General features: G+C 37.7%; 3 protein-coding genes across 3 annotated transcripts; 1 reads left to right on the top strand and 2 right to left on the bottom strand.

The window, feature by feature from the left end:
* Positions 1-1,393: 1,393 nt before the first annotated feature.
* On the bottom strand, positions 1,394-3,784 carry plekhj1 (pleckstrin homology domain containing, family J member 1). The gene is made up of 6 exons (XM_060869745.1): positions 3,424-3,784; positions 3,215-3,282; positions 3,054-3,120; positions 2,289-2,379; positions 2,118-2,181; positions 1,394-1,934 (listed from the first exon to the last, which is right to left on the bottom strand). The coding sequence occupies exons 1-6, from the start codon at positions 3,599-3,601 to the stop codon at positions 1,857-1,859; spliced, it is 546 nt and encodes a 181-aa protein (XP_060725728.1). The 5' UTR covers positions 3,602-3,784; the 3' UTR covers positions 1,394-1,856.
* Positions 3,785-4,423: 639 nt separating this feature from the next.
* sf3a2 (splicing factor 3a, subunit 2) lies at positions 4,424-8,916 on the top strand. The gene is made up of 8 exons (XM_060869729.1): positions 4,424-4,581; positions 5,658-5,919; positions 6,006-6,052; positions 6,756-6,865; positions 6,976-7,025; positions 7,120-7,260; positions 8,055-8,123; positions 8,228-8,916. Exons 2-8 carry the CDS (start codon positions 5,722-5,724, stop codon positions 8,504-8,506), a joined length of 894 nt encoding a protein of 297 aa, XP_060725712.1. The 5' UTR covers positions 4,424-4,581; positions 5,658-5,721; the 3' UTR covers positions 8,507-8,916.
* A 969-nt stretch (positions 8,917-9,885) lies between these two features.
* On the bottom strand, positions 9,886-23,749 carry LOC132845649 (uncharacterized). The gene is made up of 7 exons (XM_060869819.1): positions 23,500-23,749; positions 13,893-13,996; positions 13,416-13,444; positions 12,542-12,605; positions 11,597-11,731; positions 11,275-11,378; positions 9,886-10,287 (listed from the first exon to the last, which is right to left on the bottom strand). Exons 2-7 carry the CDS (start codon positions 13,987-13,989, stop codon positions 9,940-9,942), a joined length of 777 nt encoding a protein of 258 aa, XP_060725802.1. The 5' UTR covers positions 13,990-13,996; positions 23,500-23,749; the 3' UTR covers positions 9,886-9,939.
* Positions 23,750-24,657: the final 908 nt, after the last annotated feature.

The following is a 24,657-nucleotide window of genomic DNA, read 5'->3' as shown; positions in this document are numbered from 1 at the left end:
TAACCTACCATCTCATTGCTTTCAGTGTCATCAAGACAGGAGTAGCTGAGGGGTGCAGAACAAGGCCTGGCTTGCCACAGTGTTTTGACAGTGTGCAATGTCAGCAAAGCAATAACACTGAACAGCACTTGGAAACGTACGGCACTCACTGCAGTGGCAGCGTATTTATTTTCGAAAGAAACCAGCTCTTAGTCTGTTCACACATGATGATTGCAGGATAAAGAAATTTCAGAAGGAAACATAACTTTTTAGGAAAGGCTTTATTAGAAAAATAAGACAAGTCTCTTTTTTATTTCTTTGTAAAATGAAACACAAACTTACAGATAGCTGGAAAGACATTTCTCTGAAACGTAACGTTCACCTCAGAATTTCTAATGCAACTGAACGGAAATTAAATGTGAAGGGTCTGAAAAGGTTCTTCAGAGCACAGCAATGGACAAACTGTGGCTTATGTAGCTTCATTTTCAGTTCCTTAAAGAAACATTCAGTTTGGGATCCTTTACCCCGTTTCTTAAATAAACCGTTTTTAACCATTTTTCCAATATTTCAGAGGCATCCCTAATAAATACATGTAACTGATCTGGTATATATATATATATATATATATATATATATATATATATATATATATATATATATACTTGTCTAATATTAGCCAAAGTCAAACTTACACTGATAAGAGTTTTGTTTTCAATTCGGTATGCATGTAAAACAACATGTGAGGTTCTGGGAAAGGGGCTGAGCTTCTAGACAGTACCAATCAATGTGTGAGCATTCAATACTCTCAATACATGTGCGAATCATCAATCGTACAATAACATACACTGATGTTAAACCGAGGAGCTCTTATGCAAAACGCATGGCCAATCTGGCAATAGAGCTGGAATAAACATCACGGGATATCATCACCGTTCTTTATAGACTATTAAATCATTACATCTCGCAAGCCTACTCCATTGTGTTAGATTTAGATTGTGTCAGTATCCCGGATCTAATAACGAATCTCCCAGGATGTATAATTTCTATACAAGTAGGTCTCCACCTGCACTCAATTAACCCTGGTCATTGGACTGGATAGTATTTATTGTCAGAAAGAAAAATCCACCACTCTGACACTATAATGCTACTCAGAATTGAGAAAGGAAATTTGTACAAACTATATACAAGCAAAAAATGTCCAACATTAAGTATCTATAGATCTATTTTGAATTGTGAATTGTTTTCTTTAAGACAAAACATGGGCTTAGTTTTTTTACATTTTATATCTATGATACGCAAATAATTACTAGACAAACCAAATGTCTGGTGTTACAGATTAATAACTTAAAGAAAATCAAAAGGCAAAATCATGTCAAAATTAAGACTGATTGAAGCGAACATTTTAGGCAATCGGGAATATTAGGATTGATCAAATTTATTATCATTTATTGCACAAAAAAAACCAACCCCAAATAAAATGCCACGAACAGTCACATTAATGACATTAAGTGGTTCAGTGCAAGTTGCTGTGTGTCACATCATACAAAACAGTTTCATGAAGTGAAATCTACCAGATGCTCTCAACAAAAGATCAAACTGATTCTGTTTACAGAACTGACCACCAAATTTGTCCATGGGTTTTTGTTTTTTTTTGACATACAAGTGAAGCTAAAACACACTGCTACTGGCTCACATTCCACATGGTATGATAATTAAAAATACACAGTGATAGTTGCTGTTTCACCCTTTTCAGGTGACAATAAAATGAAACGTGTTGTGATTCTGAACAAAGAGACAAATGACAGCAGTGAATCGATTCGTTTGAAATAAAAAGGTTCTGCACAAAGCAGAATGAAGCGCAGACTCGCTGAGCATCATTAAGGAGGTGGTGGAGGGAGCGCGTTGCTCACCTGGAAGCGTGTCTCGTCTGAAATCCCATACTGTTCCAACGGGTCCTATTGGCAAGAGCACAACCAAAATGGACTCAGTGAAATGACCCTTAGAAAATTATTATTATTATTATTATTATTAAATCATTTGTTAATAATCACGGAGTTGAAAAACTAAAATCTGGACATGGATTAAAGTTTATTTGAGGAATCAGCTGAATTGTAGAGCATTAGGGACTGGTCCTTTACCTTGCCAGTCAGTCGATGGATCTCAGATCGATAGAAGAAGAGGTTCTTGCGCATAAACTCATAGCTGTGGGAGAAATGGAGAAACATATATGGCAAACCGGAAACACTATGTGACCGGAATGAAGGGCATGCAAAGTTTAAAAAAAACAAACAAACAACAAATTTACAAACCTGGCTTTTATAATAGCATCCATCCATTCGATACGTTGCTCCCGAGAGTTACATTCAAACAGGTACTTCCTCTCTGCCTCATCTAGGAAAGCTGATGACAGAAAAACTGTTAATGCGTGGACACGTGTGTATTTGTGTGTGTGTGTGTGTGTGTGTGTGGAACAACCTGGGAACGAAGGTTTGTTTATTTTAAAAGGCAGGTGCCAAATCAAATACACCTCTTCACACATGCACCTGAGTACATGGAATACATGATTATTTATTTATATATGAAATTGTACAAACCTTTGCCACACAGATGTTTTTCTATTAGGAGATGTTTATTTACAGGATTAATGAAAATTAATCTTATCAAAGACTGTAATGTTATTTTTTCTGACATTATATATATATATATATAATTTTTTTTTTTTTTAAATCTTTAACCGCAACTTTAACACAGGAACAATGAGATGCTGGTGAGGGGAACCACTATTTGTTCAAGCGATAACAGGAACTAACAGGAACTTGTTTCTCAGAAGTTCTACAAAATGAAACATCTATAAACAGATAAAAGAAAAAGTATCATGTGTTGTTCCTTTATTAATAAACAATAGAAATCATTGACAAGCTGCTGTGATATAAGAAGAATAAAACATGGAATGTGCTGGTGCTGTTGTGACAATAATCAGTTTCTGAGTCCATCGTTGATTATTTTCCATGCACTGTTGTTTTTTCTAGATATTTGTAAAAAAATTTCATAGAAATGCAGAATATTTCACTCACTAATCGAGAAGGTGAGATCATCTTCTCTCTCCACTCTACATTGCTCCAGAAGTAAAGCCCCGATCGGCTGCAAACATACACACTGATCAGTATTGATCACTTTTTCATACAAAAATATAAAGAAATCCTGCTCAACTAACACAGGAAGCTCAGATTGTCACCTCCTCCTCATAGGTGCGAAAGTAAAACAGGAAATTCACTATGAGCTTCACCAGCCTCCTCTTCATAACTATGAGGAAGAAGCAAAACAAACAAAAGGTAAAAGAAGATAAAACTCCATATGCAGTAAGAGCACAAAACACATTGCATGGATGATATAAACAGATCAGATAAATGATATAAATGTGTGTTTGTGAGCTTTAGATCTTACCATCTCCTTTCTTGGGTCCCTTCATGCCCAGCTCAGCTGCTCTCTCTGACGGCTGGCGGCTCAGGAACACCAGCTCCTTCTCGTTAAAGCGCATTGTGAGCTGTTTAGATCCAGAGATGATCTTCAGCGAAGATCTCCAGAGATGATCCTTCTTCTCAGCTGGATTATTCCAGTTCATCCATTTTTCTTTTTTTTTGAAACCAGCTTCCTCGCTATTTCACTGATTCAGCAATCACACATATTACGATCTATAAACATTCCGATCATAAAACACACGTATTTCTTTTAGGAAGAGTCTATAAACCCGGCACATGGGAAAACTTCCACCCTGCGTCTCCTGGATCCATTACGACTCAAACCGCGCATGCGCGTAAATGCGGCCTCTACGTCTTCTGTACTGCGCATGCGCCATATTTTCAATTGAATTCAATTCAAATTTATTTGTATAGAGCTTTTATGTCTTAAAGAAGATTTACTTGACATAATAGAAGTTAAAAAACATAATGTACTGAAAAAACATAATACAAGAAGTTTATACAAAGATTAATATAATATAAAAGTTTGAAGATTAACATTAAACATATGAAATGTGTTTGTATTTATCTCCAATTAGCAATGAGCATTTGGGTGACAACACTATAGTGGACTCAACAGTCTATAATTATTTTAAAATTAATTTAAGGTAAAAACGACGACAAACTGCAGTAATACAAAAAAAAATAACAGATAAAGAATATATATATAAGATATTTTTGTTAATAAAAGAAAAGGAATAAATCAGTACCTGAGTACAATATCATTTTCTTAGTCATTCACGATTAAAGCTTCTTTTTTGGAAACAGTAAACAAAACTTCACTCATAAGATTTGTGTATAAAATGTACCAAAAAGCACTATATTATTGACTAGATATTCCAATCTTATGTTTTGCCTGAACACACCCCATAAAACGTAATTTTAATCAAATAACACTTTCAAATGAAGTAAAGTCCGCGAGGTACAAGATAAAAAAGATCAACAAATTTAACTAGTTACAATATAATCAGCTAAATAATGTTCAATAAAGTTATTTATTTCAAAATAACAGGAACAGGAAACGCACCATGAAGCGCATGCGCATTGTGCAGGCTACGGTGGCAAGCGCGAGGTGAACGTTGAGGTACTTAAAAAAAAAACTCATAAAAAGCTAATGTGAATGTGATCTCTAATGAAAATGTGTATTGTTTAGAATTGTTTGGATTTTGTGATTAAATATTTTATTTGTAAATAATATGTTACGGAAATAGGTAACGTTAACTGGCGGCTCAGTATGAATAGGGGTTAGCTTTCTGTTGTAGCCGGTTAGCTTTCTGTTGTAGCCGGTTAGCTTTCTGTTGTAGCCGGTTAGCTTGCTGTTGTAGCCGGTTAGCTTGCTGTTGTAGCCGGTTAGCTTGCTGTTGTAGCCGGTTAGCTTGCTGTTGTAGCCGGTTAGCTTGCTGTTGTAGCCGGTTAGCTTGCTGTTTTAGCCGGTTAGCTTGCTGTTTTAGCCGGTTAGCTTGCTGTTTTAGCTGGTTAGCTTGCTGTTTTAGCTGGTTAGCTTGCTGTTTTAGCTGGTTAGCTTGCTGTTTTAGCCGGTTAGCTTGCTGTTTTAGCTGGTTAGCTTGCTGTTTTAGCTGGTTAGCTTGCTGTTAGCCGAAAACACAACGTGAATCTAAACGCCTCCTATTTGAATATATAGTGCACTAAAGTTGGCAAGGTATTTGAATAATTTCGCAAATATGTAGTGTGTGTGTGTGTGTATGTATGTGTGTGTATGTATATATGTATGTATATATATATATATATATATACATACATATATACATATATATATATACAAACAAAATGTGCATTTGCTCGTTTGATCTGTGAACAACAGTACAATATTTATTTATATGGTGTTTTTAACAATTGACGCCGTCTCAAAGCAGCTTTACAGATCATACACATAGAACAAAATGTTAATATAAGGATTAATATAATATAGATATGTTTAAATGTGTTTGTATTTAACTCCAATGAGCAAGTCTGATGTGACTCAGGTGACTGTGGTGAGGAAAAACTCCCTTGAATGGTAAAGGAAGAAACCTTGAGAGCAACCAGACTCAAAGGGGAGCCTCATCCTCATATGGGTGACACCGGAGGGTGTGATTTATAAATATACAATCTGATAAATGTTTTATTGATGAGGAGACTTTGTGACTTCTGTTTTTATAGGTGAGCGAATTTTGACTGGTAAAAAGGTTTCAGTCTCAGGTGGTAAGTTCACTGCTCTGTAAAGATGGACTTCCAGCACAGAGCCGGTGGGAAGACCGGCAGCGGCGGTGTTGCATCGGCCTCTGAGAGCAACCGGGACCGCCGAGAACGCCTGCGCCAACTCGCTTTAGAAACCATAGACATCAACAAGGACCCTTACTTCATGAAAAATCATTTGGGTTCTTATGAGTGCAAGCTGTGTCTCACACTGCATAATAATGAGGTATGACCAGAAAAACAATTTTTTAATCTATTTCATTACCTATAGGGTCTGATTTAAATTGACTTGATTCTTGACTGCTTTTTTAGGGAAGTTATCTGGCTCACACACAAGGAAAGAAGCACCAGACTAATTTGTAAGTATATTTTGAGGTACCTGTACATCAAGTTTTTTCTGTTTACAATTTGCCTTTAAATTGCAGTTCTTAGTTTATAATTTGTTTGAGATTTTCCAGTTACATCAACTGTGGTGAAAGTTAATTCTTGCTTATTTTTGTTAACGTATCTCTCTTAGCAACTATAAACCATCATTCCTTTACCCCCTCTGGTTTTGGTATTGAATTATTATTACAAATAGCTTGTCAGGTTATTGAGTAACGAGAAAGCTTGTCGGTCTGTCAGGAAGACTTTGCTGTGGTGGAAAACAGACTGTTATACCCTGGAATCCTTCTATAAATGTTAATTCTCACTGAACATTTCTCCATATTTACACCTGTTTTTCTTTGGTACAGAACAAATGATTTTTTTTTTTTAATTTGTTTATTATTAGTTTTGTTGTGGAGTGTCTGGCATATAATCCCCTCTTAATATGGAATCAGTAACGTGTTAATATAACCCTGTGATGTGCAGCTAGCTAGTCACTGTTATAGAAAATTACTCGATACCATCTGATCGATTAGACTTGAGAATTCAGGAGAAGTGGTACAATATATAATATAGATCTTGTAATGAATTACACAGTACAAACACAACAATTTACAGTTTGCAGATGAAAAACTGTTCCTTGTTTCATGTTTTCTCTTATACAATTGATTCTCAAACCACTTTATCCTCTCCTAGAGCACGAAGAGCGGCTAAAGAGGCCAAAGAAGCTCCGGCCCAGCCAGCACCTGAAAAAGTAAAGGTGGAAGTGAAGAAGTTTGTAAAGATCGGGCGACCTGGTTACAAAGGTATAGAGGCCAAAATGCTGAAGTTGTAATAAATTAAGTATTAAATGAGTCTGTGTCTCTTCACGGACACATTTATTTCCTTCTGTTTATTATTTCATCTCTCATTACAGTAACGAAACAAAGGGATTCAGAGACTGGTCAGCAGAGTCTGCTCTTTCAGGTACTATAATTGGTACTTCTGCCTATAGACAACAAAATGTACCAAATTTAATACCTGGAACTGTCATGGAAAATTGTTTATTTTTTGTGCTTAGATTGACTATCCTGAGATTGCCGAAGGAATTGGACCCAGACACCGCTTCATGTCTGCATACGAGCAACGGATTGAGCCTCCAGACCGTCGCTGGCAGTACCTGCTCCTGGCAGCCGAGCCTTATGAAACCATTGCATTTAAGGTCTATTTTCAGTCAATAGAATTCCTTTTCGTCCGTATTAATTATTAAATAGATTTCATTTTTAGAATAAAAATTACAGTTCACAACCTGGAATTAAGGTTATTGGGTCAAAATCACCATATTGAGTCTGAGACTTCGCAAAAAAACATGAATGTGTTGCAAAGTATAAAATACCAAAACAATAACCAAAACAAACTGGGAAGGTGAACTGGAGATTCAGACTGTAACTTTAACTGAATATTACCTCAGGCTTTGATTCAATATCAGTTTCTGTAAATAATAAGCTGTAATATGTAAAAACATTATCAGAATGTGTCAAAAACTACACACGTCCTCTCCTGTCATGTCATATGTACCAGGCAGCAGTCAATATACAAATCTGAAAAGTTTTATTATAACTGTCACAATAACAGGATGGACACGTTAAGCTTGACAACATCCATCTTCACACAGAATGTGATAAAGTAAGAAATATAAGTGTAGGTACTTACTGTGTTTGCAGCAGATTTTTAAACTCCACTGCAGAAAGACCAAATAGGGAAGGGGATGTCTGGGTACGTCAGTTACAATTACAGGGGCATGTGCAAAAAGTTTAATATCATCATGAAAATAGAATATAAATGATAACTTTTTTTTGATCGAAAAACCTGTTCAGAAAAATAACACGTTATGTAAGTTATTCACTTTTTGCATTTTCTCAAGGCATTTATTTATAGATAAAGTTGTTTTTAAATTGAACTGTGTCTTGTTAGACGTTAACAGTTGTTTTTTTTTCCTTCGTCACATGGTCACAGGTCCCGAGCCGAGAGATAGACAAATCAGAAAGTCGCTTCTGGACTCACTGGAACAGAGAAACTAAACAAGTAAGAGTCTGGCAGTGTTTGTTTTTTTTTACAAGAGATGATGCTTAAGAAATGTTCAATCCTGTTGTTTAGATATTAACTGCTTTTCTTGTTTCTCCTTATAGTTTTTCCTTCAGTTCCATTTCAAAATGGAGAAGCTCCTGCCGCCGCCTGGTGGACAGACAGCTCCTGCCACCATCAAGCGCCCACCTCCTCTGATGACCGGCCATCCTCCCACTGACTCCATGCCCCCACCACCACCCGGAGGAATTCCAGGGATGCCCCCTCCTCCACCCAACGCCCCTCCACAGATGCCCCATCCCTCTGGCTTGCCTCCTGGTGCTCTGCCACCTCATCTACGCCCACCATTACCTTCTGATGGAATTCCTTCACCAAACAATTGAGTGACGTTTAGGAGTTTTTTTTTTTTTTTTTTGCCTGTACGTCGGTTTTGATGGGATTTTGTTCAGCAGGTGTTCTGTGAACTTTCCTGTGTAAATAAGAACAGTAGGTGTGTATACAACAGGGTGTGGCGCTAATTGTTGGTATTTTTATAACCACACAGATCACAGCAGTCACCTGTTCGCTTGGAAACCCAAATGTTTCAGATTTCATGTCCAAGCTGTAATAACTGATTTCTGTCATTGTTTTGAGGTCTGCTTAGTCCGGTACCTAAAGCTGGCTTGATCTTCAAGCTCTAATCTACAATTTAGAGTTTTTTTTCTTCCCTACACCCCAAACATCAAATAATTTTTTGTTTGTTTGTTTTATTTTTTTTTATAATGGTTATTAAAATCGTTCATGTTTTCTCAAACGCTGGTGTTTTTGTTTATTTGTCTAATCTCACCTGCACGTCTTGTTCGGTCTGGCTATTGTGGGTTGCAGTCCTGTTGCTTTAACACCCATGTGGATGGTGTTCAGACGGTCATAACTGCACATATAGTCTTCCGTCTGCTGTAAATGTTATTCCGAAAACATTAAACATTATTCATGCCATAGAACTAGTTTGGAGTAAGAATAGCACTAACATTTTGAAGGCTGGTTTCAATAACGCATGCAGTCAATAACATAACAAAAGAAATGAGGTTCTGAGGAAATCCAGTAGGAAATAGCCTGTTTAAAGTCTACAGAATCTGTTATAAAGTTAGTTTTTGACACTTGGGGGAAATAATAGTATGAAAAGTCAATAGTTGTGATCGTTGTTTCACAACTTCAATATCAGTATAGATATTGGCTAGCAGTTTTTAAAGGTTGTATAACATGGAATATATAATGCGTTATTATTATTATTATACTGCTAACAGGTAAATATTGCCTAAAATCTACTAAGATTCGGAGACTAAGTGCTAAATCAGAGTCGCTCTAATATCGTTCCACAACGTTCTATTCATTTTGGGTTTTATTTTAAGAGGCGTTCTGTTTTGTTTGTGAGTGTATCCATGGTGACCCTGCCCATAGAAAACATTGCTGAAGATACTAAAGATGGGAAAATGTCATGGCATGTCTTAAAAACATTCATTTCATAAATCAACTATTTATTTTCTATACAGTTTTCTTAAACAATGTTCTCATATTTATGAATGCAAACTGGTAAATGTCATTGCATTGCAAATAGGTGTATTATGTGAAACATGAGGATTTTGAATGATTTTTTTTATTGAATATTTTACATCCACATATCTGCTGCTTTTTAAAAAGACTGAAAGCTTTTTTTAATCTTTTGATCACCTGAAGATAATCTACCACACAATCACATATATATGAAAGTAATTAATTCCTCTAGTTTTATCTGTAAGCCACCTCAGTCTCTTCTCTGTCTTCAGTGCATCATCTTGCTTTATATTTTTACACTCCCTTTCTTCTTGCTCTCCTTCCTTGTAAATTTGACCACCTTCTCTTCCTCTTTCGGATTCTTCTCTCCGAGTCTTTTCACTTTCTCTCTTGGTGCCTTCATTATCTCAGGACTAACCTTTTTGTCCTGTCTTACTTTATCTCTCCGTGCTTTAAACCTGCCCTCCCTCCCCTTCAGAAGTTTCCTGTCTGGTATGGCTTTGTGTCTGAGACCACGAGTAACTTTTTCTCGAGTCACCTTCCTTGAATTGCTTCGTCTGCCTCCTTCTTCATCGTCGTTATCTTCATCGTCGCCCAACCACCAGAGAAACGTGTCCCACAGCAATGTCTCAGGCTGGAAACAGGTTAACAAAATCAATGACCACATAAACACGGTCTTTAGGTTTAAATTAAATTGACTGACACCTGCTTGTCCGTCGATAAACAGACACGAAGTACGTTCTCAAATGAGAGAGATCATTGTGTGTAAATCTATTTTAGTTATTACATGAAAATAAATATTTGTGAAATAATTTAGCTTGTTGGTGGCTTAATGGTTAGCACGTTCGCCTCTCACCTCCAGGGTTGGGGGTTTGATTCCTGCCTCCGCCTTGTGTGTGTGTATCCTGCCTTGATGCCCAATGACGCCTGAGATAGGCACAGGCTCCCCGTGACCCGAGGTAGTTCGGATAAGCGGTAGAAAATGAGTGAGTGAGTGGCTTAATGGTTAGCACGTTCGCCTCACACCTCCAGGGTTGGGGGTTTGATTCCCGCCTCCGCCTTGTGTGTGTGTATCCTGCCTTGATGCCCAATGACGCCTGAGATAGGCACAGGCTCCCCGTGACCCGAGGTAGTTCGGATAAGCGGTAGAAAATGAATGAATCTTATGAATTTAGCTTATTCTCTAGAAGGGTGCCAATAATTATGAGATTGACTGTATATGTTTGTAAAACAGACATTTTTAGTCTGGTTGACCAGACAACTTTTTTCCTGTTACATAATGCACATTTCATGGCCTAGATCCATAATAATCACAAAATTCATTTTTATGTATCTAGATTTTTCACTCATTTTTTGGTTTCCATTTGTTTCCTGCTTTGTAATTGTGTCCCATAATTTAGTGCTTGCAGATTAAAAAACATTTTTTTGCTATTAAAGCATGTGTCTTTTTTTTTTTTTAAATACACAAGGATTTTTAAGACCTTTCATTAAGGTTTGTATTAAATAAGCATTAAACAAAAATGTTCAACTTTAGTTGCATGTATTTTTTTTTTTATTCAAACCAAAGAAATGTCACTGACTTCAACATGTATTTTAGATAAAAGTCTTGTGATTGCTGTACCTCAGGTGCCTGGACACGGTGCTTCCTCAACACAGTATGCCTGATGCTAAGCACAGTGCCTATGGGCTCTAGATCCGTCCCATCTTTGCGACCTCTTACAAACTCTATAAAAAAGAACAACACTCAATGTCTTTGACAGTCATCCTACGTAACATATAGAGAGTAATTCCCAGCAGTTCGGTAGTTTACTAGCTATGCAAATGTATTCCTGAGAACAGTATTGGAAAAGACTCACACGAGCATGCCATGTAAACTAAAACGAGTCTGAGGAGTACAAGGGATTTCTTTGTAAGTGCTGTGTAAGCACATTGTAAGCACTGACCGTGTAGCCTCTGACACCCTGAAGTGAGCACCAGAATAGTGATGGCTACGAAGAGGCAGCGGTTAAGTGTCACTCCCTCCCATGGGACCTCGATCTGGGCCACATTCTGAATGGACAATGACTTTCGTAATGACACTGTGAACAAGACGTGGCAAAAGGAAGTCTGATTATTGGTATACTGGCACTGTATATGGAAAGTAGAATTACTGACATGGTAAAAAATAATTGAAGAGACTGAATGTATTAAAAGTTTGACCAAAAATGATGAGACATGATAAGAAAATAAATTGCTAACGGAAAACTAGTCTAGAGAATTCAGGTTCAAAACTAAACACAAATCATTTACATAACTTACTAAGTAAGATAATAATAACATTATTATTATTATTATTATTATTATTATTATTATTATTATTATTATTATTATTATTGCTGGTGTATGTTTCTGTTGCAGTCATTTTAATTGATTAATGAGCTCATACATTTATTATTATTATTATTATTATTATTATTATTATTATTATTATTGTTGTTGTTATTGTTGTTGTTACAGTCAATTATATTTATTAATAAGCTCTTATAATTATTGATCTGTTTGACTAACCCCAAACCTCAATATCTCTTGTCTTAAATGCCAACTTGGACCGTAAATAAAAGTTATTCTTTAATATAGCCAGAATATTACGATTTACATTTTATTCTTTATATCAGAGTCTTATTAGAATCGTTAAACAGGATTACAGTCACAGTATAAATCTGGAGTGCGACTGAGGTGACTCTGGATGTAACAAGATTGATATCCCTGCTCTGTAGAACGACAAGTGTCCAGGTACAAGGTCGGTTATCAGTGAATCAGCAGATGCCATTTGTATCATAGCTAAGTCACTAAGGAACCCTACTTGCTTTCATGCATTAATAATAGCATCGTGAAATTAAAGGACTTACCGCCTCTTGAGACCGGAGCCTCACGAGGTAGAGACTTTGGGAGCTGCTGGATGACTACAGGCTCCTGTAGAGAGCAGTTAAGTTAATAAATTGAGTTAACTGTCTCAACAGTCACAAATAGTTCAGAGAGAAATCAAATTACACCAAATGTCTCAATCAGCCAAGACAAGATTGGTACAACCTACAAGGCTAATATAGCTAGCAAATAACTGTAACCCAGAATCCACTCTGTGACTTGAACAGACCAGCTGATTTGGTTTAAGACACTGTAAGACACTATAAATCCTTACACTGTAATATTATTACGTGGCAGCCAACCAGAATACATTTAGCAGACACCTTTATTCAGAGCGTCTTAAATTTTATACAACTCAGCAATTCAGGGTTGAGGGCCTTGCTCAGGGGCCCAGAAGTGGCAGCTTGATGGACCTGGGATTCAAACTCTAAGCTCAACCACATCCCCACAGAATAAACAATTAATTTGTGCAATTTAGTATCATTCTACCTTTAACTTTAGCTTTTCTAGCTTTAAACAGTGGTCGAAATTGAGCTTAAATTTCTAAATATTTCCTACTATTTTGCAAATATATTAGTATCACTATAGCTAATATTTTGAAAATATTGACAAATTTAGCCATGCAATTATAGAAAAGTTATTTGTTAGCTACGTTCTCTTAATAGCCTTTACTATAAATTTACTTTAGTAGCCTTTAGCCTTTATTTACTTAGCCTTTACATTTGACATGAAGGTTAATCAGGAAGTTTATTATTTTTTATTCTGTGCCAGTGACCGCTGCTAGTCAGCACTTTCATTGTTTGGTTCAGTGCTAATATTTCTCTTTCTTTTAGCATTTGCAGTGACATCCAAACTCACCTCTCTCATCCTTCTTTGTGGATACATTTCTGAAAAAGAAGGATTCAGAATAAATCCATAATTTGGGAAAAGTCATTATATGAAGAAGTGAAAGCAAGATGCATGAGAGGGAATGAAGGCTAACTTTAATGCGTTTCTCATGCTAGCAGGTGTCTTGTTACTATTGCTCTGTGACTATGCTTCAGCATGTGTTCAGTGTTTGGTCATGGCTATTGTGATGCCACTATAATTAGACACACAGGTGGTTTCTAGGCCCTTAAATATCACTGCCGCTTTAAAGTCAGAGAAGATGAGCAGCTTTGTTTCCCTTGAACCCTCCAAAAGGACAAGTCCACTTTCCTGCTTAGACGTTTGCCAGAAATTCAAGGTTATACTTCTGTTTGCGTCAGTTATCAAATACATGTTTCACAATTACTATGCAGTGCTAATTGCACTTTTTAATAGTGGCGTAGAGAAAAGCAAATCTAGCAGATCTACCTGGTCTACGAGATTGTCTGGGAAGTTTTGGTTGAGGGACATTCTGTTGTTGCACTCCAAGCTCTTCCTCAAATGTCTCAAATGTGCTCTCGTCCATTGTGCACCTGACAAGAAAGAGGTTTATAGTTCATTTTGTTACAGTTTACAGTTAGCAAGGACGAACCGTCTAGTCAGATGTCAAATCACTTACTCCAAGTCTCTACAGTGCTACACAAATTAAGTACAGATCAAATCCATAAAGATTTAACTAATTATATGTATGTATGGTGGCCTGGGAAAGCTCTTCACATGGTAAAAATATGACATTATTAATAAATGTTGTTATGACAACTACAGGTTTTGCTGTAGTGAAATGTGTTTTTCGTCCACGTGCATCTGATTATAAACTGGAAAATGAATCTTGAATAAACTGGAACAAAGGTTGATGCTCAGTCTTTAGGCAGACTGATAATCCGCCCTCTTTCTACCTCGGTCCGGGATTGATTCCGGAAAAGAGAACCAACGGAGTCATTGGTGGTGCATAAGTCTCTATCAGTGTGAGATCAGTGCTGCTCCTAATAAATGTGGCACAGCATCTTAAGCAAATCCAGCAAAATACTGTACATTGTTTTTTGCATACTAATAACAAGAGACATAGACTTTGTACAATTGGGGTGATATGGCCAAACATATCACAATATTAGAAGATATTTTCACAATATTTCAATTGGATAAGGTACAACTTCTAACAACAATAATAACAACGATAACAAGCTGTTGTTTAAAAAGGGACAAAGAAGAAAGTTCTACCATCCAGTCATCTTCTTTCTTTGAGAAAACAACAGAGATGGTCATTGTTTTAAAAGTTCTCACACATGACCAAATGACACAATGGTGCAGCTTCCTGAAATAGGACATGCTCAGAGTTCCAAACAGCGGCAAGGATGAGCTCAAAAACGTTTCCTTCTGCCCCACATTATGAGGAACCTTTACCTTTTCCATAAGCACATAAGACTTACCCGACTAGGCATGAGGAGGAGTCACCAAGGAGCAACGGTCACCAGAGGCTTTGGTGTCATGGTCCTTCTGAGGGACACACACTCCCCCAAGCGCTCAAACACACTCACTCACATGTCTCCTGCATGCCGTCTGACAGCCAAGAACAGGTGCAGAGGGATGAAAAAGCTAAAAGTCGGGAGGGCCAGGCTATAGAGGGAGGCTGCTAATGCTCCTACACTAGTGCTTCCTGGTGGCAGAATAACCAGCAACAAGGGAATGGACTTCAGCCAACGATGATGACAATCAGATAGAAATAACCTGCATAAACCACATGTGCGGAATTAATCTCATACAGTCACATACACTCACATGATCATATCCAGAATTGTTGGCACCTTTCACAGAAAAATGATACCATCCTTTCCTCTAAACTTAAACAAAAGTTTTAGAAACCTTTTTAAGATCTTATGTTATAAGAATCTAATATTGTTTTCTCTAAAGTCATATCAAAATGGCCCAAACCTTAACTTTTTATCCTAAGAAAAACTGCATATTGTAACTGTTCTGTCACCAGAAACCAGAAAATTAGTTTGCACATATGTTTTATCATCCACTGACAGGATAACACTTTTTAACACAAATAGACAGACAATTCATCTAATGGTTATAAAAATACAAAATCAGTTCTGAATTTACATCAAGCAAAATCATTGTAATAATGAAAATATAACTATTTAAAAATATATAAAAAAAAAAACTCCTAGCCATATTAAACTCAAATGATCACGCATTACATGTGGTATTATATGTTTTAGTTATTTATCTTTTCTCATATTTCATGGGTGTCAATAATAACAGAATGGACTGCTACATACCGGAAGTCCACATTTAGTTTTGACATCAATTTAACTTTTAATATCTTTTTATCTTTATATAAAGGTTAATATTATTATAAATAAATATTTAATTTAATGAAGTACATTAAGTGTAAAAACAATTTAATGAAATACATAATTTAATTGTTTAAGTTGAATAGAGCACATTCCATTTATTGTGTTTAAAACTTTGTGTGTGTGTGTGTGTGTGTGTGTGTGTGTGTGTGTAAACTCACGCTCTCTTCAAATATTACACACAAGTAAAATATATTCATACATATCAGATCCAATCACTGTATTCACATATGAACATATATTTTTTCTAATATGTTCTATTTTATTTTCTCATATCTTATTTGTCTTATTTTTATTCTCTTACCCTATTTATTTTTTTAACACATTTTAAAAACACACATTTTTGGTTGCACACGATACTTTGAGGTTACGCTCTCTTATCAAAGTATTTTCAGAATAGTAAATAATTCTGTTTTTTTTTTTTCATAACATTTTTTCAGAAAGAAAATAACAGTAAAACATTATCAGTATCAGTAAAACATTAAATGCACTGTACCGCTAGGGGTCGCTGCATCACCACTCAATTTCCCTCTATGACGCTGACAACGGTATTTGAAAATAAATGTCATATATTTCAATATATCACATTTCTGTGGTTTACTTTCATCCATCCTGTACATACTGTATGATTCTACTCCCAAACACACAGTAAAACATTTTTTTTAGAGATGCCAATCAGCTTATCACATGAGTCTTAGAGGTGGCTAGCATTCAACTAGCAGTTGCGACAGAATCTGTGGCTGCGTGACGTAATGAAAATGTGTATAAAACAATGAATGTGTATATTCACTGCTAAAAAGACAAACAGAAATAAACCTTGTTTGTTCGGGATTGTGTTTAACTGCAAATGTGATTTTATTGTAGTGGATATATCTTTAAAACAAAAGCCATTATTACACTTGTCTAGTCTGCTAATAGCGCTAGCCTTAATAGTAGTCTAGGTCTTATAAAGATATTTTCTGGTGAAACTGAATAAGAGGATGTCTCTTTCGTCTGTAAAATCATGAGCTGACGATGTAGCTTGACATAAAAGCTCGGTGTTCTTTTCTGAAATGAGTCCTGTGGGATAAAAGGCACCCTTTTTCTCTTTTTTTGCTCTGCCGCATGGGGGTTGTGTCTAATTTACTGACCTTTACTGATACACTTTGTTCTCTTTTGTGGCCTGGTTGTGATGTCTGATGATGGAAAAGCTTTATGTTATGAATAAACCATAAATATTTCTAATAACAGTATGTATAGTGTATGGCAGTGTTGGTTGGAATCTAAAAAGAATGGATAAAGTTGGCTAAGGCTCAGATTATTTGCAGATGTCCTCTCTTTTACACATTATCCTGTCCTCTACAGACGGCAAGGCTGCATGTGATATGCGGCTCATCTTAAAGCTTTCTGTCCTTAATGTTGCTGCCTGTGTGAGCTTGGTGATGGCTAAGAAAGTGGGCTAACATAGCCATGGGCATCCCAGTGCTCTATAAACCCAGCACCAAAGGAGCAACGGTGCTACTTCCTACAGCAAACCATATGAGGAATGAGGATCTGCTATTTCTCCGTATAGTACAAAGGACACGGAACGGAGAAGACGAAGAACACGATGAAGGACGTAATCGGCTAGAAAAGTTGCTGCACTCAAGGATATGAGAAAGAAGTTAAGAGAAGTTTCCAGAACGATTTCTTAGCACGCTGTTTCCACTGAGACACCTGCTGATGCTAATCATGAATCTGTGGATCAACATCGGTCGTTTGGCTGTTGAGCAGATGTGCAATGATTCGGTTCAGTAATAGTGATGCTTAGTAGGAGGAAAAATAGTTCTTGAGTTCTGTTGGTAATCTAATCAGATCGGGCTGCATTTAGAAAAGCGGAAACAGTTGGGACAATCGTTTCCAACAGCAGGTAATGAGCGTGTGCCATGTATGTCGGTGCAATTGTGTGTAGATGAGAATGAATTAGGGGGCACGGTGGCTTAGTGGTTAGCACGTTCGCCTCACACCTCCAGGGTTGGGGGTTCGATTCCCGCCTCCGCCTTGTGTGTGTGGAGTTTGCATGTTCTCCCCGTGCCTCGGGGGTTTCCTCCGGGTACTCCGGTTTCCTCCCCCGGTCCAAAGACATGCATGGTAGGTTGATTGGCATCTCTGGAAAATTGTCCCTAGTGTGTGATTGCGTGAGTGAATGAGAGTGTGTGTGTGCCCTGCGATGGGTTGGCACTCCGTCCAGGGTGTATCCTGCCTTGATGCCCAATGACGCCTGAGATAGGCACAGGCTCCCCGTGACCCGAGGTAGTTCGAATAAGCGGTAGAAAATGAGTGAGAGAGAGTGAGAATGAATTAACCAAATACAGTGCTCACCGTTACAGGAAAAGCTGATTAAATGACGAGGTGTCAGTTGCACCAAAAGGTGTCAGAACTTCATACCTAATATGTAGGAATTTTTTTTACGAACACACCAATATACACTAGCTATTTGGGACATGAAAATAATCATCAACACGGTGGTGTGCTTGCCTCCTATTACAGCAGGTCCTAAAGTGTTTATCATCTTATACCACATCAATTTGCCATTGCTAGCAAAACAGCACATTATATATTTTATAGTTACATTTAATGCTACAAAACAAGTTAGTTTCTGTTTTTTGCTTATTATATTATATAAATGATTTCACATTTCACAAACTAAACAGCTTGTTAATGAAAAACCCTAAAACACAACATTCTCTACTAAGGCATGGTGGAAAACTAATATTTGGAAATAGTCTTGTTACTATAGAGCAATTTACTGTAGCAAAAAAAATGAGATATTTGCTCAGCTATTGAGCACAGCATCGCTCAGACTTGTTTGTCCAGCTCATCACACAGATTAAGGATTAAGATCTGGGGAATTTGGAAGCCAAGTCAACACCATGAACTCGTATGTCATATTTCTCAAACCATGATCTATTTTTGCAGTGTGGCAGGGTGCATTATCCTGCAGAAAGGAGGCAGGTACTATGAGGAATTACATTGCCATGAAGCATGAAGTTGTTCTGAAGCTACAACAATATATTAAGTAGGTGATACTTGTCGAAATAACATCCACATGATTGCCAGAACCCAAGGAGTACGTTTCTAAGAGCATCACACTGCCACTGCCAGCTTGTCTTATTCCCATAGTCCATTCTGGGGAATATCTTCTTCAGGTAAATGATGCATCTGTCCATGCACATGATATAACAGAAAACATAATTCATCAGACCAGGCCTCATTCTTTTATTGCTCCATAGTCCAGTTCTGATGCTCATATGCCCTTTGTAGGCACTTCTGATGGTGTACATAGGTTAGCATGGGTGCTCTGACCGGTCTGTGACTACACAGCCTGGTATACAGCATGCTACATGCACTGTATTTTCTTCCACCTTCCTTTCAGAGCTAGCATGAATTTTTTCAGCAGTTTGTGCTATTGTAGCTTTTCTGTAGGATTAGAAGAGACAGGCTAACCTTCGCTCCCCATGTGCATCAGTGAGCCTTGTGCTCCTATGACTCTGTTGCTGGTTCACTGGTTGTTCATTCTTGGACCAGTTTTGGTAGTTACGTACCATTTCATACCAGGAAGATGAATACCCATCAAGACCTGCTGTTTTAGAGATACTCTGACCCAGTCAACTAACCACCACAATTTAGCCCTTGTCACAGTTGCTCAGATCCGTATGCTTGCCCATTTTCCTAATTCCAACACATCAGCTTTGAGATATGCCTTTTCACTTGTGTCCCACCCCTTGACCAGTCAGTGGTTTTAATGATATGACCGATTGGTTTGTATATGTATAGAACACCCACACTGAGTAAAGACACTGATCATTTAGTGTGCTACAGTATAACATGCTGTTCTGAGCTGAACTAACAGAACCTGGCTTAATCTCTTTCTCTCCCACGCTGCAGTAACAGCAGCTTTGATATTCCTTTAAGCGAATGCTGCTCACTCAGCTGCTGTGTACACAATTACAGCATCCAGAGGAAACTCACAGGCAGGCAGCAATGTAACCTGGGGCCTCTTGACAAGTTACTGGATACTGTGACCCAAGCAATTTTTGTTCTCTCAAACCCCAGCAAATCTTCCCCCTCCAAAACCTTTTGGCAGCCAATAAAGATCAACATCTGGGCAGCTATGGGTTAATAATCTTCCTCAATGATTAACCACCTGCTCTCTGATAATCCAACCACGTGTATGCCTACCGAACATCAGCTCAGAGTAGAGAAATACACTTAAATCTGTACACTTTCCCTCTACTTTAGTAAGAACACCTGCTCATTTATTTGATTCCCTAACAGCCAATCATATGACAGCATTCATTCATTCATTTTCTACCGCTTATCCGAACTAGCTCGGGTCACGGGGAGCCTGTGCCTATCTCAGGCGTCATTGGGCATCAAGGCAGGATAGACCCTGGACGGAGTGCCAACCCATCGCAGGGCACACACACACACTCATTCACTCACGCAATCACACACTACGGACAATTTTTCCAGAGATGCCAATCAACCTACCATGCATGTCTTTGGACCGGGGGAGGAAACCGGAGTACCCGGAGGAAACCCCCGAGGCACAGGGAGAACATGCAAACTCCACACACACAAGGCGGAGGTGGGAATCAAACCCCCAACCCTGGAGGTGTGAGACGAACGTGCTAACCACTAAGCCACCGTGCCCCCCATATGACAGCAGTACAATGCAAAAAAGAATTAAATCCAAGTGAAGCACTCCAAGTGAATCCAAGTGAAGCACTCATTGCTGTCAGTGACATTGACTGTGGTATGGTGCCAGGTATTAGGTATTTCTAGAACTCATTCTCTGGGTCTCTAGAGTTAAAAGAGAATGGTGCAAAAAACAAAAAAACATACAGTAAGCCTGCGGGTGGAAGTAACAGGAACAGCGAACAGGAATCTGAGACTACAGTGGACAAAAACTCACTGAAATTGGACAGTTGGTGATTCCTAAAAAAAAGCAGTAAGAGACTTCTCTGCATTCCATTTTAGTCTTTTTTTATATATTTTTCATTCATCAATACTTCATTTCTGGCCTTATTTTCACAGCCACATTTCAGGTTTTGACCTCTCCACGGATTTGCTCATATCAACTGCATAACCTGTCGAATAACCTTTTTTTTAATTAAGAATTCCATACAGAGCCTGCATAAGAAGACACCCAGCCATCTTAGATGCTACTGTGATACAAATTTTTAATAAAATCTCCTGAATTACACGCTGAGCATTTATTTTAAGATTAAAAGTCAAAGTGGAAAGATCTAAAAAAAATCACATTGCCTTGCATTAAATCTTATTTTAAATAAATCTTTATAAATTGTGTTGACTGGTTTATTTTGTTGTCTTATACATAGCTGGTCCTGCACAAGGAACATCCTGAAGGCAAGATAACAGTGTGGCCTGTATTGTTAATGATCTTTTTAAGGCTTTGTTAATACAGTGATTAAAGAGGATCATTCAGTTTTTAGAAAAAATTAATAAAAAAAATAATTGCACATTAAAAAAACATTTTGTTTTAGGCCACAGATGACTATTAAATATTCATTAAACACACTTTCTATAAATAACCTGGACGATCTTAAATTCTTTGTGAAGATCCGTATATAGTAATGTTACTATTTATACTGTTTTCATATCCAGGTTTTTTTCTAGATCATTTTTTTCTCTCTAGCTCATTCACTTGTCTGTATGTTATCTGTCTATCTGCTTGTTTTGTACAATGTTTTACAATTTTGGTTAATATACTCAACCCTGCATTTACATCCAAGCCTATGTGATTCCTGACTGAAACAATGGGTTACAGTAAGTGAAGGAGGGTGATTTCAAGTCAAGTAGCTTTTATTGTCATTTCAGCCATACATAACTGATGCAGTATATCGTCGCTGTCGGGCGGAAACCTCGTATGTCCAAATTTGGTCAATTTCATATTTTTTCACATATCGATGCTATTGGTCAGTCCCCACATGGGTCTGTTATTTTTACAAGTTATTAACCAATCTAAAGTCTTGAAAATAGCTTGAGCGCAAATCTCATAACTCCATTAGACACTTCAACTGTCCACCTCTTCCTCACTCCGCGGGAGATATTCGTGGCATATTTCTCCTCAAGAAGAGTTGCAACGAATCAACACGTCTTCTGAGGTAAATGTCTTCAAAACACTGGGCTCAAAGAAAAAAAAATCTTGACCCCCGCTAGTTCTGGTGCTCGTCTGAGGACAGGAATTTAGCGCAAGACAATCCACTGCAACGCGGACTAAAGCCTGTGCACTGCAGATAAGGTACGCCGTTTTTTTCATTTCCTGAAAAATAACGGTTTTGGAGATACGAGGATTCCGCCCGATAGTGAAATGAATGTTTCTCCAGAACCACGGTGCTATATGAAACAACACAGAGCTAAGGACTGAAAAGTAAGTTGTCTTAGCCACATAAAGTGCATTTAGTTTACTGATTCTTACTTCTGATCATTTCTGTTCAAATGAAGGTAGAAGGACAATCTACTGTAATATTATAAGTTTGTCATGCTCTCAAAAACCCTCAAACAAAGTGAAAGAATGACAGCAGATTATGCCCTTGAGTTCTAAACACTAGGATCAGGCTGAGGCTGTACAGTAACAAACTCTCAGAGCTGCTTTCTGTCAGGGACTTTGGAAAGATGTCATCAGTGAGTTAGTGTGCACAGATAGTCATCCATCACTAGAGTCTTTCATTAACTGTGTTATTTGTCTTGATAAACTGTTGATGGAGAAAAGAACAGGTCCCATCATTCAGCACTCCTCCTTCCTTCAAGAAAAAAATCAGTGCCATGACCGTGTGCATCTAGGTCATACTTGGCTTACTCTATCTAAACCAAAGGGGGTCTGCTATTACTGTATTATTACTTTAGAGGTGTGACCCATATCAATATACTGTTCCCAATTTGTCCTATAGTCTGCCAGGTTCCTTGAGGTGGAAAGCACTTGGTGGCTTTGCTCAATGTGGTAATATAACATTCAGACTCACCACTGGGGCAGCAGGAGACTTCGTAGATGAAGACCTGACTCACGAATAAAGACCTGACTTCTGTTACAAGTCAAACTGCTTTGTTCTTCATGGAAAATTGGGTTCTTCATGAAGAAACCACATAACTCCTTAAATATCCAAGAACGTCCCTGCCTTCAGTCTCGAAATCTTCTAATCTACCGGTCAAGAAGGGAAATTCCTGTGGTTACATCATTGTCAAAGCTCATGCATACCTCATTCCATAGTCACTAACGAATCCACATCCATATAAGGCTTTTTAAATTGATCAGCTTCCCAGTATAACTCATTAACTTTAACCTATTTAAGTATTAAGAAGTTGTATGGAAAGAGAAAACCGGTGCACTCCCACTCCAATATCAGTATGATTTCAGTATATATTTACTTTCAAACACTAACCACTTCATTTTCTAAAGCCCTTAAGCAAGACTACATATGACACCAGCATCTGCTACCCTCATCATAGCAGAGAAAAAGGGATGTCTGCAGCCATGCATAGATTATCATGGTCTAGACCAGATCGCTGTCAAAGAACATTATTCCTTCCCCTTAGTCCCTGTGGACCTAAACAGTAGACGTCAACCCCCATTTTCACCAAGTATGATCTCAGAACTGTCTAATTTGCATTCAAGATATGGAAAAGTGGAACACTACCTTCAGTACTGCCTCTGGCCACTGAATATTTGGTCATGCTGTATGGCTTTATTGATACCCCTCAGACTTCCAGGCCTTCGTGACTACTCGCATTGCCTAGAAGAAAATATTAAGCATGTCAAATGTGTCTTCTCAACACTCTTGTATAGACACCTCTTTTTGAAGGCTGAACCAGTCCCCAGAAAATCCTTTCAGAGCTACATCATAAGCAAGGTAGGTGTTCTCGTGCATGACTTAAACGTGTTCTCGGTCAGTGAGTGGCCTATGTGTAGTCACATTGTAGCACTCAAGCAAGTAAAGTTCACTTCCCTCGAACTTTTCCAGCAGGCAAACAACATCTACTGCCCAGTCTTACCATAAACTTTATTACACATAGCTGTAGACGTCAATACGGCCTTGTAGTACCGCTCGGACATGTGCATGTTTTTTTGATGGTTGCCATTCAAAATAAAAACAATACACACTGAAATCTAATCACACTTCGAGAGAAAACATCACTGCTCCGCCGCACACACTCTGCTATTAGGAAGGGAACGCGGTTGATTTGATTGTTATTACAGTAGCATACTTAACCATATCTCTTAATTAAGTATTCAGCATCACTCTATGACACATGCAATGCCATGATCTGCCTTATGCCTTGTTTTTGAGTACGCACTATGATCGTGTAAAAGATCGTGAGTCCGCACAGTTATTGTAATTCCATAAATTCATAGCCATGCTTCTAACTGGATATTACATACACTCGTAAACGAAACAGATCTGTGAGACAACTATAAGATAAAAACAATCCGCTGCTTTAGTGTTTTACAAGGAAAACATTTTGTTCTTTGTTTAACTTAATTCAGTTCAAGGTTTTGAAACAGCTGGAGTTTTATGAACGTTTAATCACCATTATCTCTACAGATAAAACAAAAATGATATAGGAGAGCAATTAAATAATAAGATTATTAAGCAAGCGCCCCAATAAAAATCTAATTATTTTGCTAACAGCACACTCCCAGGATGGGAATCAGGTGCGCTTGAAGGATACAATAGTAAATCCTGCAGATAAGAAGGGACCCATCATCCATAAGACAAAGATAGGCTTTGTATTTAAATAAAAGTGAATTCAAGTGAGATGAGCTCAAAATCTAAGCATTTTCTAGTTATATACAA

Source organism: Tachysurus vachellii, chromosome 1 (genome assembly GCF_030014155.1).
Source record: "Tachysurus vachellii isolate PV-2020 chromosome 1, HZAU_Pvac_v1, whole genome shotgun sequence".
Classification (NCBI taxonomy): Eukaryota; Metazoa; Chordata; class Actinopteri; order Siluriformes; family Bagridae; genus Tachysurus; species Tachysurus vachellii.
Note: the sequence above shows the minus strand (reverse complement) of the source record. Positions and strands in the feature narration are given on the sequence as shown.